This window comes from Bos grunniens, chromosome 11 (assembly GCF_055505025.1).
Source record: "Bos grunniens cultivar Pamir isolate PY7600 chromosome 11, Bosgru_T2T1.0, whole genome shotgun sequence".
Taxonomy (NCBI): domain Eukaryota; kingdom Metazoa; phylum Chordata; class Mammalia; order Artiodactyla; family Bovidae; genus Bos; species Bos grunniens.
The window spans coordinates 81,772,368-81,791,309 of record NC_141175.1 but is presented as its reverse complement, the minus strand read 5'-3'; the positions used below and the strand labels follow the sequence as shown (position 1 = coordinate 81,791,309).

Below are 18,942 nucleotides of genomic sequence, written 5' to 3'. Positions count from 1 at the left end.
GCCTGATGTAAAGAACTGACTCATTGGAAAAGACTCTGATGCTGGGAAAGACTGAAGGCAGGAGAAGAAGGGGACGACAGAGGATGAGATGGTTCACTGGCATCACCAACTCGATGGACATGAGCTTGAGCAAGCTCCGGGAGTTGGTGATGGACAGGGAAACCTGGCGTGCTGCAGTCCATGGGGTCGCAAAGAGTCGGACACGACTGAGCGACTGAAATGAACTGAACTACCAGGCAGGTACTGTTCTAGGCACTGGGAGCACAGCAGTTTACCAAACTCACAATTCTAGTAAAAATTATGTAAACCCTAGCTTAGTATTTGATAGAAACAAGAGGTCCAAATCGCTCAAGGATAGTCCAAATCGCTTATCTTAGAGGAGAAAACCAAGGCCCAGACAGGTTAACTAATTTGTTTCAGTTGGTTATGGTGGCTCTATGACAACAAAGGCAGGAGTAGAAACCAAATGTCTCATCTCTCATCTAGTAAAAAAACCTTGCTTATTCAAGTATTTCTGGCCATGCCAGACACTATGCTGGGCACCAGGCAAACAAAAATAAGGATAAGATACTGATCCTGTACTCCAGAAGACAATGTAAGACAATGGAATGAGTATAATAAAAGAAGTGGTAACAGAGAAAAAGCAAATTATATTTCTAATTGCATAGAACTTTGAATATTTTACAAGAAAATGAACTGTTAATAGTTTGTTTTATCCTCCCTGTAGCTCTATGAATACAGAATGCAGATTTTATCATTCCTGTTCTATAGATGGAGAAACTGAAGTGCAAAGCAGATAAGGGAGTCTATTAAGGTCATCTCTAGTGGCAGCAAAATGCTTAGAAACCAAGTCTGTTTACTCCAAGATAGACACTTATTCCTCCCACTAGATGGGAAAGGTAGATGTTTTTATGTCCAGTTCCATTCTGATCAAGAGCACACATTTGCAAGATTGTGGCAGAACAATCTGTGGCTGTGAAAGTAGACTTCACCAGCCTGTGAGGTCTGACTGGCTGAGTTTAGTTATTCAATGGCTGAGTAACCAACCAACAAGAAAGACATCATTATTACTAGCATTCTTACAGCACCCATCACATATACACAAAATAGAAGCAAAAGGTTCTGCCCTCAGGGACTTAATATTGTAGCAGACAGGTACATAAACATTTTCATCCCAAAATGACATAATTAAACAAAGAACAACTAGAAGAATCATTAAAACAATGGCAAGCTGAAAACACTAAGGTTTTAGAGAGCACATCTAGTAATGCTGTAAAGAAATAGACTCTTGGAGGGTTAAACAGAGAACAGAAGCCTTGCAAATGTAATGAAATATACCAAGCTTCAGATTACTGAAATAAAAACTCTTACCAAAACTGCTCATCACATTTTGAAAAGTTAACATTTTAATACCTTCGTTTCACTTGTCAGCCTTACTCAAAACAATTATGTGAATATTCAATTTCCCTCTTTCTAGGAAAGTTATATATTCTGTAACTTTTCCTATTTAAGAGGAATGAACTTATAATGGAGGTTTCCCATCAGCATGCTGTGGAAAAGAGATTACCGCAGTGTGGTTTCATTGTGCTGTTCGTCCACCCTCCTCAGAAGTAACCTACATAAAATGAACCTGATCACTTTATCCTATACATAGTAAAAGTTGCAACACACCCAATAATCACTTTTATAAAAAGTAAAAGGGGGGAAAAAAAAAGCATTTCTTCGAGTTCAGTTTTAAACATTAATTTTACTTGTTTGATAACCTCATATCATATTTCATTTATACACTATTTACCATGGCCTTATAATATGACCAAACCATTTTAACCCTTAGCAATTTGTTGAATTATTAACAAAATAAGCAAAGCTAAAAAGAAAAACAACTAGTGACAGGAAGAATTTATTTAGGAACTGGGCCAAATAGTAAAAATTATAATCATTCTTTCAAAAAAATAATGTTATCCTTATTAAAAATACAACTCAGCTAAAAAACAAAAACAAAACCAAAAAAGCCTCTCTAATATTTCCTTAGTATACTCAAGGAATTCACATTTATAGCCAATTGCTTTCCATTTAAATATTTACTGAATTTTATGGAATGATAAATAGGGCTTCCCAGTTGGCGCTAGTGGTAAAGAACCCATCTGGCAAGGCAGGAAACGCAAAAGATGTAGGTTCGATACCTGGGTCAGGAAGACCCCTTGGAGGAGGGTGGGGCAACCCACTCCAGTATTCTTGCCTAGAGAATCCCATGGACAGAGGATACAGTCCATAGGGGCTGCAGAGTCAGACACAACTAAAGCAACTTAGCAGGCAGGGGTGATAAACAACAATTTAAATGACAATTCAGAACTACCAATAGGTTTCATTAGAATTACTAACAGTGCATCAAACAATTATTTCAAGATATTTTCTAATCCCTAAGACTTAGTTCCATCACAAGAAAATATATTTTAATAAACAAGAGCTTAAAATCTGAACTAAAAGTTTGATCAACTTTTTTTGGCAGGAGAGGAATAGGGCTTGATATATCTCTAGAGCATCAAGAGAAAGACCACTGGGCCAAATCAGACCCTCAATAGTTACAGGAGGTGATTACACATGCAGCGACAGTGACATCTAGTGTTAACAACTGCAAGCCACCAGGCTGCCATTAAACCCTCCCAACTGCTAATAACAAACAACGATTCAAAGCTTCTCTTCTTTAAAAACCAACACACAGAACTTCTGCCTTGTATCCAAAGATTACTCATAATCAAAGTGTTTCAATAAGGTTTTTTTCCAGACATTAAAAAAAAAAAATCTTTAGAGAAAAACATCTTAGAGAGTATAATACAATAGACCTAAAAGTAAAAAGCATCGTTTACTCTGTGTGGCCAACACCTTTAACTACTCCCCCTGGCCACTGGTTAATGCAGAAGTAATCTGGGACATGGCCCAATGAGCGTATCTTAGACATTTAAACTTCCAGTTACTATAAAAGCAAAGATATTGCACAAGCTAGTACTTGATGACACATCAAGAAAAAGCAATTTAGGACATTTCAGGAATACCTGAAGAAGATTAAATCAAAAACAAACAAACAAAAAGAACAACTTTAGCTGCTGCACTGAGAAACAAGCTCTACATTTCAGCCCTTGCTACCTCCAATATTTTTGTTGCTTTAAAAGGTCCACTTATTAAACAGTAGATATTTTTGCCTAGGGGCTTAGCATTTGGCAGCATAGGTTCATTTACTGTATTATTTTTATAGTTTTATGCTTTAGATCAATCTATAAAAGTAAGCAAAATTCTAAAAATTATTTTTGGCCAGAACGATATTTTGTAAAAAATAAAGTTAGCGTTAGATGAAGCTTACCTATTTTTTTTGGAAAGTTCATCCTTTCCCCTTTTAACTCCAAATATTCTTGTGATCAAGGTACTGAAGAGAAGCGTGGATGAATTTCTCACCTGTGTAAAAATACACAATACAGGTTAAGAAATATTCATGGCATGAAACCAACATTTACAATGTTCAAACTAGACATTCAAAACCATTACCCGATTGCCTAGTGTGTGGCTAAAGAAGATATAGTTGTGTTCATAAAATAAGACAATTTTCAATAACTTTATAGCAATTACTTCATTACTATGAAGGACTTCCTCTTAAACTGAGCTTCACAATCCAACCACATGTACACAACATAGCATTTTCCTATACTTCTTTACAAACACCAACTGTTGCATTATCTCTTTGTACCTGTATCATCAAGTAACAGTTTTTAAAAAAACGAAACCAATAAATTCATTTTTCTACATCATTTCTGATGAATATCCCAAGAAAGAGCTTAGCTCTTTCCTTTTATTTTCTACAATCATTTACCTATGAGAAAATACTTATCAGATCTAAATCACTGGATCCACATTATTAATATGGCCAATAAAATACTAATCTGCTTCCCAACCAATGTATCAAGACAGTTTCCTATATCATAAAAATGTCTTGAATATCGTGGCATATTGTGCTGTGCTCAGTCGCTCAGTAGTGTCTGACTCTTTGGGACCCCATGGACTGTAGTCTGCCAGGCTTCTCTAACCATGGGGATTCTCCAGACAAGAATACTGGAGTGGGTTGCCATGCCCTCCTCCAAGGGACTCCCCAACCCAGGGATCGAACCCAGGTCTCCTGCACTGCAGGTGGATTCTTTACCATCTGAGCCGCCAGGGATATTGAAAATGAAAGTGAAAGTCCGTCAGTCGTGTCTGACTCTTTGCAACCCCATCAACTATACAGTCCATGAAATTCTCCAGGCCAGAATACTGCAGTGGGTAGCCTTTTCCTTCTCCAGGGGATCTTCCCAACCCAGGGATCGAATCCAGGCCTCCTGCATTGCAGGCGGATTCTTTACCAGCTGAGCCACAAGAGAAGCCCTATACCAGGGATATTGGGCTTCCTCAATTACCTTGCCAAATCTGAGTACAGATGTATAAATACATACTGACTTCCCTAAGTATGTAAGGCCGTATACTAGCATGGAGAATATCCAGAAATAGAAGACACACACTAACTGCTAACACAGAGTTCATATTCTAATTAAACAGGAGTTATACAGTGTGTTAAAATAGCAATATAAGAAGAAAGGTAGCTGACAGTAACAATGTAGGATTTAGAAAACAGCTTCCCGAAACGACTGCAGTAAGGATCACAAATTCAAACGCCCACAAAGGCAGTGAGTTACAGAGGCAGCAGAGGACTGGGTCTAAGGCAGGCACTATTAAGCTTAAGCTGAAGCTAATGCCCTGAGGAAAATGTAAGCCCGGTGTTGCCAGATCTTCTGCTTTTTCAACAGAAGCCAGAAACCCTAAGTTTTATATGAATTCTATTTTGAAATGTTGGCAACAAATTAAAGAAAGAAAAAAAAAAAAACGTATTGTGGGAGCCAAATAAAACACAGTTGTGGGCCAGATTTGACGTATCAGCCACCAGTCTGTAACCTCTCCTCCAGAAGCACATGACCAACTCAATTTATGTGTGGTAACTCTTGAAATGGACCACAGATACACTGGCACAATTCATACCTTAATTGCAATGAAACCCTAAAACTGGACAAGCTCACTTACATCCATTCCACAGTCAACAAACATGAATGAAATCCCTGATATCCCCAAACAAGTCACTGTGTCCTGGTACTCTACTGACATCCCCTCTGACCTAGCTCAGGTCTTACCTCTCACCTAGTCTATGGACTTGGTTCTCAAAGACTCCTTAGGTTGAAGATGACTTAGTAAAGACATCCATGACCCTATCACCTTGAGATGGACAGGTACACACTGCTATATTTAAAATTAACAACCAACAAGGACCTACTGTGTAGCACAGGGAACTCTGCTCAATGTTATGCTGCAGCCTCGATGGGAAGGGAGTTTGGGGGAGAATAGATACATGTATATGCATGGCTGAGTTGCTCTGTCGTGCTCTGGAAACTACCATAACATTGTTAATAGGTTACACGCCAAAATAAAATAAAAAGTTGGGTTTGTTTGGTTTTTTTAAAGAATCACACAAAAGCATAAAAAGAAAAGAAAAATCAATACACAAACTTCATCTTGCCCTAAACCAAACTTTCTGACAAAGACTGCCAGAGGCAGTAAAGTTAAGACAGGACTGCCTGGAGAGGAAAGGGGAAGCCTGAGGAGGCACACTTTATCAAAACTATAGAGGACTGTTTTACAGATTGAATGAGCACCTGCAGAAGGAAAACTCCCTTGTTTGATTCAATAGGCTGAAGGCAGGAGACACATAATGTCTTTGAGTAATGTTAAGATGGATCAGACGGATTACCATCCTGATCCATTCACCATCAAGTTCCCTCATTAGTAGTCAATGACTATCATTAATTTTTCCAGTAGATACAGCAAATTAGTGGTGTTCTACCATTAGTTATAATTTTTAGAAAAACTACCATTAAAAAAAAAAAGCTTTCCTTCATGAGCTATTTGGTCATTCTGTTATCAGTTAATACAGAATTATTTCCATAAATTTACCACTTTGCAGAATAATGAGTTCATGACACAGTAATCTCCAAAGGTGACCAAAAGATAAACTTATAAGACATTTAAAAAATTAATTATCCTTTTATTGAGATATAATTCACATATCATAAAATTCACCATCTTAAAGGGTACTCTTCAGTAATTTTTACTATATTCACAAAGTAGAAATGAGCACCACTACTTAATTCCAGAACATTTTCATGACTCCAAAATGAAACTCTATATACATTAACAGTCATTTCCCATCTTCCCGCACTAGGCAAGACTTTCTGTCTCTATGGATTTGCCTATTCTGGACATTTCACATTCATGCAACCTTTTGAAATGAATTTCATGCTTTCATTCTCAAGGTTCACCCATGTTGTAGCATTTGTCAGCATGTCGTTCCTTTTTGTGACTGAATAATATTCCCTTTTATGGATATACTACATTAAAAAAAATCTACTCATCATTTGATGAACACTGGGCTGTTTCTACTTTTTGTCTATTATGGATAACACTATGAACACTCATGTACAACTTTTTGTGTGAATGCTTTCACTTTTCTCAGGTATACACCAAGAAATGAACCTGCTGGGCCACGTGGTAACTTTATGTTAACCTTTTGAGAAACTGCCAAAGTGGCAGCACCATTTACACTCTTACCAGCAATATAAGAGGATTTCCTTTTCACCAGTTCTCCAAATCTTTCACAATAATTGCTATTGTTCCATCTTTAAATTATAGCTATCCTACTGGATATGAAATGGACAGCTCACTAAGGTTTTGACTTGTATTTTCCTGATGCTTTTGACTTGTATTCCTGAATGCTGCTAAATCCTCCCATTTACTGAGGCCTTCTTTAATTTCTTTAAACAATGGTTTGTAAGTTTCACTGCACAAATCTTTTACTTCTTTTGTTACACTATTCCTAAATATTTTATTTTTGATGTTACTATAAATACACATTTTCTTAACTTCATTTTTGATTATTTATTGGTAGTGTACAGAAATACATCTGATTTTTGTACACTGTTTTTGTGTCCTACAACCTTGCTAAACTTGTTTATTAACCCTAATTGTGTGTGTGTGTGTGTGTGTGTGTGTACTTCTTAGGATTTTCTATATATAAGTGCGATCAAAAATTAGAAATAGTTTTGCATCTCCTTTCCAATCTGGCTATTTATTTCTTTTTCTTGCCCAATTCCCCTACCTACAATCTCCAGTACAATGTTGAATAGATGTGACAAGAGTGGATATCTTTGTCCTATTCAAAATCTGAGGGTAAAAGCTTTCAGTCTTTTACCATTAAGTGCATTGTTAACTATAGATTTTTCATTGATAGCCTTCATCAGATTGAGAAAGTTCCCTTCCATTTCTAGTTTACTAAGTGTTTTTAACATGAAATAGTGTTAGATTGTGTCAACTGCTTTTTGCCTCTGCTTAAATGATCATGTGGTTTTTCATTCTTTATTCATATATATTAATTGACTTCCATATGTTGAAGTATATATACTGTTTTTAAAATGTAGATATTATTCAACACAGTATTTTTAAAAATTATTGTAAATGTAGACCAAAAAACTAGCATGAAGACTACATGTTACTTAAGATAGAATAGTGTCCTTGTTTCTGTGTGATACTATTAATAGTTGAAGAGTATCTGTTTTAGGTACCCTTTTTTATTTTCTAATAGTTCACCCATACTTTCTGTCCCTGTTCATTGTTGTTCGGTCTCTAAGTCATGTCCACCTCTCTTTGCTACCTATGGACTGCAGCACACCAGGCCTCCCTGTCCTTCACCATCTCCTGGAGTTTGATCAAATTCATGTCCATTGAGTCAGTGAAACTAGCTAATCATCTCATTCTCTGCGGCCTTCTCCTTTTGCCCTCAAGCTTTCCTAGCACCAGGGTCTTTTCCAATGAGTAGGCTTTTCACATCAGATGGCCAAAATATTAAGTTTCAGCTTCAGCCCTTTCAATGAATATTCAGGACTGACTTCCTTTAGGATTGACAAGTTTGATCTTCTTGCAGTCCAAAGGACTCTCAAGAGTCTTCTCCAGAATCACAGTTTGAAAGCATCAATTCTTCAGTGCTGAGCCTTCCTTATGGTACAACTCTCACAGCCATACAGGACTACTGGAAAAACCATAGCTTTAATTAGGCAGGCCTTTGCCAGCAAAGTGATGTCTCTGCTTTTTAATAGACTGTCTAGGTTTGTCATAGCTTTCCTTCCAAGAAGCAACTATCTTTTAATTTCATGGCTGCAGCCATAATCCGCAGTGATTTTGGAGCCCAAGAAAATACTATTTATCACTGCTTCCACTTTTTCCCCTTCTATTTGCCAAGAAGTGAAGGGATCAGATGCCATGATCTTAGTTTTTTAAATGCTGGGTTTCAAGCCAGCTTTTTCACGCTCTTCTTTCGCCTTTATCAAGAAGCTCTTTAGTTCCTCTTGATTTTCTGCCATGAGAGTGGAATCATCTGTATATCTGAGGTTGTTGATATTTTTCCCAGCAATCTTGATTCCAGCTTGTGATTCATTCAGCCCAGCATTTTGCACGATGTACTCTGCATATAAGTTAAATAAGCAGAGTGACAATACACAGCCTTGTCATACTCCTTTCCCAATTTTGAACAAGTTAGTTGTTCTATCTCCAGTTTTTAACTGTTGCTTCTTGGCCTGCATACAAGTTTCTCAGGAGACAGGAAGAGTGATCTGGTACTCCTATCTCTTTAAGAAGTTCCCACAGTTCGGTGTGATCCACACGGTCAAAGGCTTTAGTGTAGCATGTCCTTGTTCAGTCTAAAGCTAATGAGGAGGAGAACTAAGAAGTATAATTGAGAAAAAGTCTGTGACTAACTGACAAACTGCATCATCAACTCCTAAACCACTGATAGTAAACACTAATGCGAGTCACAGATGTTAAATCTTAACATGGGTAATGAAAAAGTTCATATACACTGATAGTATATTTTGAAAACCTCACAGCAGGAATGGCAATGAAAACAGTCCTGCTTACTAGCAAGGAAGGACCAAGGAGAATGCAAATTTAAAGGAAAGAAATGACAGAAAAGAGTAAGTCGAGATAAAGTTAGAAATGGACAGAATAGAATGGTTCCCAAATAACTCTAGCTATAATCAATCCTTATCACAAGCAAAATACCAGAAAACCTGTTCCCTTACTGCCTTCTCCATCACACCCCCAACATACGGCTCATACAGATTTGGTATTTGGCTACAAACTGACAACTGCTACCAAAGTTTTTCCTGAGTACATATGCTTTTTCTTTCCTTTCTAGTATGAAGAAGTTTTCATACAGATCTGTAAGATACAGAAGAGCTAGGTAAATGAAAATAAGGTTGCACAAAGCAGTGTGTATGTGTTTCTGAGTGTGTGTATGTGAATGTGTGTGTATTCTGAGTGTGTATGTATGCATGTGCACATATGTATGTCTGTGTTAGTCACTCAGTCATGTCTGACTCTTTGCAACCCCACAGACTGTAGTCCATCAGGTTCCTCTGTCCATGGAATTCTCCAGACAAGAATACTGAAGTGGGTAGCCATTCCCTTCTCTAGAAGACCTTCCAGACCCAGGGATCGAACCAGGGTCCACTGCATTGCAGACAGATTCTTTACTGTTTGAGTCACTCGGGAAGCCCTATATTATACATTTTTCTTATACATTTGTATTTTCTCATATAACATGAATTTCTTATATAATAAGAATGCTGCCTTAACAAATATTTAAAAACATGAATGGAGAACCTACCATGTGCAATCACTATGTGGTCTGATCATTTACATACCATGTATCTTTACTCTTCATGGACAGTCATGTCCTTGAGGGTGGAATTATGAAATATTTTGTCTAGCGCACACAGTGCCAGTTTATCCTAAAAAATCTTTGTGAAAAAATTAAATGGGCTTTTGATCCTAATTCGCCTTCCATCACTTCTTAGCCATGGACCTTGAAAACAACATGTAAAACTTCAAGTCTCAAATCCCTCATCTGCAATCTAGGAAAACCGTAGTAGGATTTCTGGTCCTATGATCAGGGGGAGGGTTAGCCCTGACTGGAATTTGGAGTGACTTTCTTCCAAAGTAACAAGACACTTTTCCCACAACAGGAGAAAAGAGACAGAGCTTCCAGTAGCCCATACATCACCTATGGGTGAATCAAAGAAAAAGCACTCTTCCCGTGACTGAATAAAACTCCACGCCATGGCGTGTAGAGCATGGCTGGCTTTCAGCACCGCACAGCTCTCAGCCTGGCACCCTTGCAGCAAGCTCACAACCACCAGAGGGCCTGCAGACAGTGCCAACAGGGGCACAGAGTGCACAGGGCAGCACTGCTGGGAAGATCTGAAAGGCCCTTTTTTCTCCTCTGAAACCCACTGCATACTGTAAACCAGAGGTGGCCCAAAGAGATGCAAAGTCAGATGCACCGGATAGAAATATAAACCTGGTGTGGGTCTTGGAAGGACCCTAATGTGGCCCACTCAACAGAGCTTCCAGGTAAACTAAAAGGATGAGTTACCTGTCCAGCAATGAGGATACAGGGAAAGAAGATCAGGCATCTGAACATAAAAAAGGGAATGCCCAGAAATGTCTCCGATTCCAAAACTTGTCTGGGAATTTCTCAGTTTCCATGGGTATACACACCTAGAAAATTACGTTTGGTACCTAATTTTTAACTAAACAAGCATCATCTAACATATGTGTTGAAGATTATCACTTGCCACCACCTTTACTCATATTTCTGTATTCTGAGCCACCATCATCACTTGGCAGAATTATTACAATATCTTCTTGAGTGGTTTTCCACCTCCCCTCACCTCACAATCAAGACTCCATTTTTCACTCCATCACTCAAATTCCATCATGCCCCTACTGTGAAAATCTCTCAGGCAGGATTTCTCAATAGCAAGCGTCAAACCTCTGACACCAATGGTGGCTGCGGCTCATTCATCCATTTGCAGACTCGGATGAGACTCTGCATCATGTGGCACTGGATCTGGCTTCTCTAGCAGCTGCCCAAGACTTGTGCCAACACCTGCCCACACTGTGAACTTTGACCAGCAGAGACAGAGGGTGGGACTGTTCCCAGAGCTGTAGTTTCATACAGCCTGGCTAGAAGAAACATCACACGACCAGACAACGAGCTCAGTTTTCCTCCAGATTAACCTGTAAGGCCTGCTTGTTAATGTCTTTTCTCACCTCACTTCCCAACATTCCTGCTGTTTTGGGTTTGTATCATTCAATAAAAACTTAGCACCTAGGCTGTATCTTCAGCTCTGTTTTCTGGGGGACAGGTCAAAACCCTACACGATAAGGAAGATGTACTTATTCACTACATTTCCTGAAATATGCAAAATGTTCCCCAATAATATCACAGATTCTGGAATCAGACAAATAATAGTTGTGTGTTCTTGGAAAGTTACTTCTCCTCTCTGAAACTTGTTTTTCTCATCTATAAAACAAGGGTTCTAATAATAGAATCTACCTAGCAGGATTATTCCAAGCATTAACTGTGGTAATGTAAATTCTGCCAAGCACAAGGAAGACAGTCAATGAGACAGTCATTACTATGATTATGTCTTACTTATCCTTGTATTTCTAGTGTTTAACATTTTGCAATAATACATTTCCCCTGGATTTTAAAAATGCCTGATAGGTGGTAAAGATGGAGAGAGTGTGTGGTCTTAATACAAAGATTAAGAATCTGTACAAATATATAAATGAATGCTTCTTAGAAAATGTTCCTTTACTGCAAAATTAAAATTAAGCTTGTTTTACCTTTTTTTTCCCCCCATCTAACCTACCAAGAAAAACAATTAGGTCAAAAGTACAGATGGAGTCACCTTTACGAACAAGATATATTCCTGAGAAGATGTGTATAAATAAGATTTTTCTAAATCAAACCATATTTCACACACCGTCAGGAAAAAGCACTCTTTAAAGAACTTTACACAGAATGCTACAGTGAATTGTTTTGTAAAATGAAGACTTCTTCACATTCATTATGTTGACAGGGTACTGGGGTTACCTTAGATCAGGCTCTTATATGGAAGGAAACACAACAATATGTTAAAGTCAGAGTATGGATCATTATAGCTGTGATGTTTATTTATTCTGGTAAACAAACAAACTGAATAGAAACAAAAAGATTCCTTTATAACCAGTGTTAAAAGGGAAGATTCCTCCCAAATAAAACTATATATAAGCACTTACATATATTTGTGCAGGCTATTAAGGGTATATGTGAGTACTACACACATGTAAAAGCCATATAGAAAAAAAGAGAGCACATATTGGAATACTAAAAATTATTATATCTGTATGGTAGTTAAACAGGTGACTTCTCCTTTTATGCTTTTATTTTCAAACTTTCTGCGGTGCACATGTGTTACTGTTTAAAAGGTCTTTTCAGAAGACTTTTCCAAAAAAATGATTCATTCATTTCTAATACTTTTAGTTTTGCCAGTTGGAAAAGTCGCTGGGTTTCACTCTCTGGAAGGCCTTTCACAGAGAACATTTGTCTGTTCTTGTGGAATGAATGGAGTAAAGAAAACAATACTGGGGTTTCTGGCAATCAGTTTTATGATCTCTACTCTTCCTGACGGTCAAGCCACATTCCTACCTGCCTCTCCTGACTGTATACAGGTATTGCTCTGTTTTCCTGTAAATGCAAAAGGTAAACACCGTGTCCTCGGGAGTAGTTAGGCAATGCTCCTAGGCAGGATTGCAGACATTTACCTTTCTTACAGGAAGACATACAGTTTTCCAGGCAACAGTTGGCAACCTTGAGGATTCCTCTTTACACTGGGAGTCTGTGCCCTGGGCTACACTGCAATATACTGACTCTCAATTAGAGGCTCATCAGAGAGTCATGAAATGGTTTGTGCAGCTCACTGATTGGGAAATCTGCCTTTCTAGTAAATTCTCTTATTCTGCAGATCTAGCTTCTTTTCTCCTCTCCCTTTACCAATCTTTTCTTTTTTTTTCTAATGACACAGTCAAGTGCCTGCAAACCACAGGTTAGTGTCCTTTATTCCATAAGGCACAATGATGCAGGAAAACAATAAAATCATGGTGTTTTCTCCAGTCAGAAAAAAGAAAAAAAAAAGGTTAACATTTACTTTCTTAAATCCAACAATTGTATTAGGTATTGCCAACAATCTTATAATTCTCAATCAAAAAGTTTTTGGATATATTGCAAAAAACAAAACAAAATAAGTGACTCAACATTTAACCTCCATTTTAATCTTTTGTGATCGTCCTTTTCACCTTTTGATAGAGTATATTTCCAGCATTCACTCAACACACTGATACCCAGGGCCTACAACATCCAAAAGAAAAACACATTCAGATACTAAAAGTTGTTTTGCTTCCAGCTCAACATCAAGTGGAAATCAAAACATCAAATGAGATATCACTTCATACTTGTTAAAATGTCTATTACCAAAAAAACCCAGAAAATAACAAGTGCTGATGAGGATGTGAAGAAACTGGAACTCTTGTGAACTGTCAATGGGAGTATAAAACAGTTCCTCAAAAAACTAGACACAGAGTTAGTATATGATATATGCAAATAACTTGAAAGCAAGGACTCAAACAGTTACTTGTACACCAATACAAGTATACAAGCTCACTACAACATTATTCACAACAGCCAAAGAGAAACAGTTTAAGTGTTCATCAACAGGTAAATGAATAAACAAAATGTCAAATATCCACACAATGGTATTTCATTCAGCCTTAAAAAAGAATGAAATTATGATACATGCTACAACATGGATGAACCCTGAAAACACCACGCTAAATGAAATAATCCACACACGAAGAACAAATATTATATGACTCTACTTACATAAGGTACCTAGAATAGGCAAATTCAGAGAGACAAAAAGTCGAACAGAGACTACCAGGGGTTGGGGGGAAAAGGGTGGAGGGGAGTTATTATCCAATGGGTACAGAGCTTCTGTTTGGAATGATGAAAAAGCTCTGAGAATGAAGTGGTAATGACTGTGCAACACTGTGAATATAATTAATACCACTGAAATGTATAGTTAAAAATGGTTTTAGTTTTTAAAAAAAAGATAATTGACAGTTTAAACAAAAATAATAACAATGGAGTATGAATTTACAATATACATAAAAGCAAAATCTATCATAAGAGCACAAAGATTGGGAGGAGAGAAATGGGAGTACATATTACTAAGTTCTTAAACTTTAAAGGAAATGGTAAAATATTACTTGAGGACAGACTACGATGTTGAAGATATATATTAATACTGTAAACTCTAAAGCAAACACTAAAATAATAAAACAAAGAGTTATGGCTAATCAGCCAATACAGGAGACAGAATGTAACTGTAAAATACCTAGGGTCAAAATGTAGCTTGACCCAAGGATTTATTCCTTGGAGTAACTCCTTAACAAAATGCAGTACATATTTTTTATCATTCAGTGAAAGGTTAGTTTATTAAAATCTACTCATAAGTGTAATTAAGTCAATGAAAATAAATGGCAAATGCACTTACTGCCCAGACTGGGGATGTAAAGCCCAGAATCGCAGCCTTAGTTCCATCAGCAACATAAGGGATAATAATTTCTCCCAGACGTGTATCTCTGAACAAGGCTCTAAGGATATTTAAAGCATGAACCTAGAATAAAAAGTTCAAAATTAGTTGTAGGCTGAAGACCATGGTAATTTCAGATCTGTATATATCCAGTAGCATAACCTCCAAACAAAAAATTTACCAAATTACAGGAAGAAATGAATAATTCACAAATAAAATTGATTTTTAATAAAACATGCCTAATAATTGATAAATCCATTTTTTTAAGTTAGCAAGATTTGAACAATGCAATACAAAAGCCTGATCCAATGGACCTATGTAAAATCCTATACCTAGGAAATAGAGGCAATACATTCTCTTCAAGCACACATGAAACATTTATTTTTAAAATGACCTCAAACCTACCACAAGTAAAACCTCAACAAGCACTAAAAAAATTAATTTCTTACAGATTATGCTCTGATCATAGTGCAATTAAGTTACAAATCAGTTTCCTTACAGACTTTAAAAAACTGACACATTTTAAAGCACAGTCCAAGAAAACAAATATTTAGAGGTGGATAATAATAAAGATGCTACACATTGACACTTGTGTGATGCATTTAAGTGGAATCTAAAAGAAACATACACCTTAAATGCATCTATTAAAAAAAAAAACTATCATATATAGAAAGGATAAAAACAAGGTCCCACTGTATAGCACAGGAAACTATAATCAATATCCTATGATAAACCATAACAGAAAAGAAAATAAAAAACTGTATATATATAAAACTGAATCACCTTGCTGTACAGCAGAAATTAATAAAACATTGTAGATCAGCTATAATTTTTAAAAATTGGAAAATATGTCCAATTAAGACAACAGAGAAAGAACAATAAATTAAAAATTGAAAAAGAAAATTTAAAAGATTCGAAAATTTTAAAATCAATGCCTTAACTACAAGCATTAACAAAACCAAAAGATGATTCTTTGAAATAGAAAAAAATCATGAGACTAACCAAGAAGAGAGAGAAGAAAATAAACAATGCCATGAATACTAAAGAGGACATGATTAAAGGTATATCAGAGTTAAAAAAACAAAATGTACATCAGAGTTACAAAGGTACATGAGTTATAAACTGACCAGTTTCCTAGTCAGAAAAATTTAGGGCAAAATGAACAATTTTCTAGAAAGCAGAACTAATCAAGCCAAATTCAAGGAGAAATGGAAAAGCTATAGAGACATTACCCTTATATAAAGGAAATCAATAGTTTAAAATCTCCCTCATAGACCAAAACGAAAGCAAGACACCAAACCCAACAAAATAACACAAACATTCATACACACAAAAGACCCACGTGACTTTATAGATAATTTCTACCAAATATTCAAAGAATAGATAATTCCAATCTTACTTAAACCATTAAGAGAAATGCCCAAGTTTGTTTCAACAGTCCAGCAGCCTGGCTATTAAATAAGCTATCAACTTAAAAAAAAAAAAAAGAGGTAGGGACAACTACTTTGAGAAATGGTATCTATTAAAGGCTCACCCTGTACATACTCAAATAACCACTCCTAAGTATCTACTCCAAAGAAATGTACATATATGTTCACCATTGAGCATGTAAAAGAATGTTCTTAAAGGCACTGTTCTTAATTACCTCAAATTTAAAACTATCCAAATGTTCACAACAGAACGGATAAACAAATTATATACTGAAAAGTGAAGGTATTAGTCTCTTAGTCGTGTCTGACTCTTTGTGACCCCATGGTCTGTAGCCTGCCAGGCTCCTCTGTCCACAGAATTCTTCAGGCAAGAATACTGGAGTGGGTTGCCATTTCCTTCTCCAGGGAGTCTTCTCAACCCAGGGATCGAACCTGGGTCTCCTGCATTGCAGGCAGATTCTTTACCAACTGAGCCACTGCTGCTGCTAAGTCGCTTCAGTTGTGTCCGACTCTGTGCGACCCCATAGACGGCAGCCCACCAGGCTCCCCCGTCCCTGGGATTCTCTCCAGGCAAGAACACTGGAGTGGGTTGCCATTTCCTTCTCCAAAAAGTTCAAATTACATACTACTACATAGCAATGAAAATGAATAATTCACAACATGTATGATATCATAAACAAAATGTCAAAAGAAATTCTATCAGAGTATAGAATGTATGGCTACATTCATAAGAAGTTTTTTAAAAAATAGGTAAACCTAAGGTGTTAAAACTAAGTTAGTGGTTATACTTGGGGGAAAGGTGCTGATTAGAAGGCAGTATGAGTGGGCTTTCAAGTGCTAAAATGTTTCCCTTCTTGCTGAAGTGTGTTCACTCTGTGAAACTTCGTGGAGGCAAACATTTGTACACATCTCTGTATGCTTAGCATAATTCAACAAAAAACTTTCACATAAAAAAAGGACAGATACAGCATGAAAAAGGAAAAGCACAGGTTAATATCAGTTTCAAATCCAGTGAAAACGTGAAATAAATTTTTTTTCAAATTTTTAAGTGAATCTAGCAACGTGTAAAAAAATTAACCATTTCAAAGTTAGGAGTTCATTGTCTTATTGTAAAGGTCATCTTATGTTAAAAAGTCAACATAATTCATGATATTTGCAAATTCTAGAAGAAAACATTTATCTCAAAAATGCTTAAAAGCATTCAATAAAATCTAATTTCCTTGAAAAGAGGAAACCTACAGCAAATATCAGAAACAACCCAAGGATGCTGGCTATCTCTATTTCTATACAGAAGTATTATTACAAGTGCCACCCAGCAGATTAAGAAAACTTTTGTAAAGAATCAGGAAAGGAAAGCAAATTTAGCATTACTTAAGAAGGATATGATTATCTATAAAGAAAATGCATGGGATTTACAGATAAGTCATTAGCTGTATTACAGCAATTCAGGTAGGTGACTGAACATTTCACAAAAGATCTGTAAGACTTTTATGGAAAATTATCTTTTAATGTAATGAAAAACATTAAGAAAGATCTGAATAAACGGAGATATAAAGCCATCTACATGAACTGAATCAAAAAAAAGAAGTCATTTTTCCCAAATAATAAATTTAAATTCCAACCAAAATTCAAAAGAGCTTTCTGGGTGAACTTAACAAGCTGATTCTAAAACTTTTATGGCAGAGCAATGGGACAAGTACTGCCAAGGTAATTCCAAAGGGGAAAAAAAAGGAGATTCATTCTATCAGATACCGAAGCTTATTTTAAAAAAATACAGTAAATAAAATAGTGATTTAGGGACAGACTAACATAATATAGCACAGAAACAGACACATATGTCGACAGAAATAGTATTTGAGATAAATGGTGTTAGTACAACAGTACAAGAGTAAAGGGTGTATTATATAAAGAAAATATGAAATATCTTTCTGACTTGATTATGGAAGGCTTTCTAAAACAATATCCAAATGCACAAACCACAAGGGCTGATATATTCCATTTTATTAAAATTTAAAACTTCTGGGCAATAACAATAATAAGCAAAGTGAAAAGAAGCAATAGACTGAGAGAAGACGTGTAATTCAAATAACCAAAAAGGAAAAAAAAAAAATCAGGAAAATAATTTTAAAACAACAAAAAACCCAACTCCTGCCAGACAAAGACAACCAAATTAAAGGTAGGCAAAGTCTTTAAAAAGGCAATTCACAGAGGTTATCCAAAAGACTAATAAATATATAGAGAGCTGTTAAAGCTACCAGTTGTCAGAAAAATACAAATAAAACTGGGAAACACAATAATTTCACACCAAGCAGAAAAGAAAACATTTATATATAGTGAAACTCTGCTCAGAAATTAAAATGAACTTGGAGCTCACTAACCTTAAAATATGTTGATTGGAAAAAACCCAAAATAAAACAATGTGTAGATAACACAATTCATATTCAAAGAGAAAAAAAAAGCTCTTAAAGAATGAAAAACATGCATGAAATTTTTCGTTTAGTGATTTATAGCTGAGAAGGAAAAAAGGGAAATAGAATATGGAGGCATCTAGAGTGTATTCAATCTGTAATGTTTTACTTCTTAAACTTGGAATTGGTTTTATGGATGTTGCTTAGTTGCCATACACTTTTATGTGCTGAAATATTTCAGATACATTAAAAAATATATAGAAATAAACCACGGGAGAAAAGTAGCAAAGAAAATCATCTAACACCTAGAAGACTGGTCAGAGATGAAATATTAAATTTTTACTGATTTAATAAAAATGATCACTAATGGCAATCAATGACTTTGAAGCCGAGTAAGGTAATCAAAGCACTCTTAAAAATCAAATTCCACTATTTTCAGATGTTCTTATTAAACAATAGTATTTTTCTAACTCGTAGTCTAAAAAGTGGAACCAGTTATTTTTT

At 36.1% G+C, this 18,942-nt stretch overlaps 1 protein-coding gene across 24 annotated transcripts in view; it reads right to left on the bottom strand.

Annotated features, from left to right (window-relative positions):
* Positions 1-18,942, bottom strand: part of THADA (THADA armadillo repeat containing) — a 335,209-nt gene that overhangs the window by 235,336 nt on the left and 80,931 nt on the right. For all 24 annotated transcript variants that reach the window (XR_015137049.1, XR_015137050.1, XR_015137051.1 and 21 more), the window contains 2 exons: positions 14,562-14,684; positions 3,359-3,450 (listed from right to left, as the gene is read on the bottom strand). Coding sequence is in view for 19 of the 24 variants with exons in the window: in XM_086327224.1 (XP_086183350.1) it covers positions 3,359-3,450; positions 14,562-14,684 (215 nt within the window). In the remaining 5 variants the exon portion in view is untranslated. The remainder of the gene's footprint in view (positions 1-3,358; positions 3,451-14,561; positions 14,685-18,942) is intronic.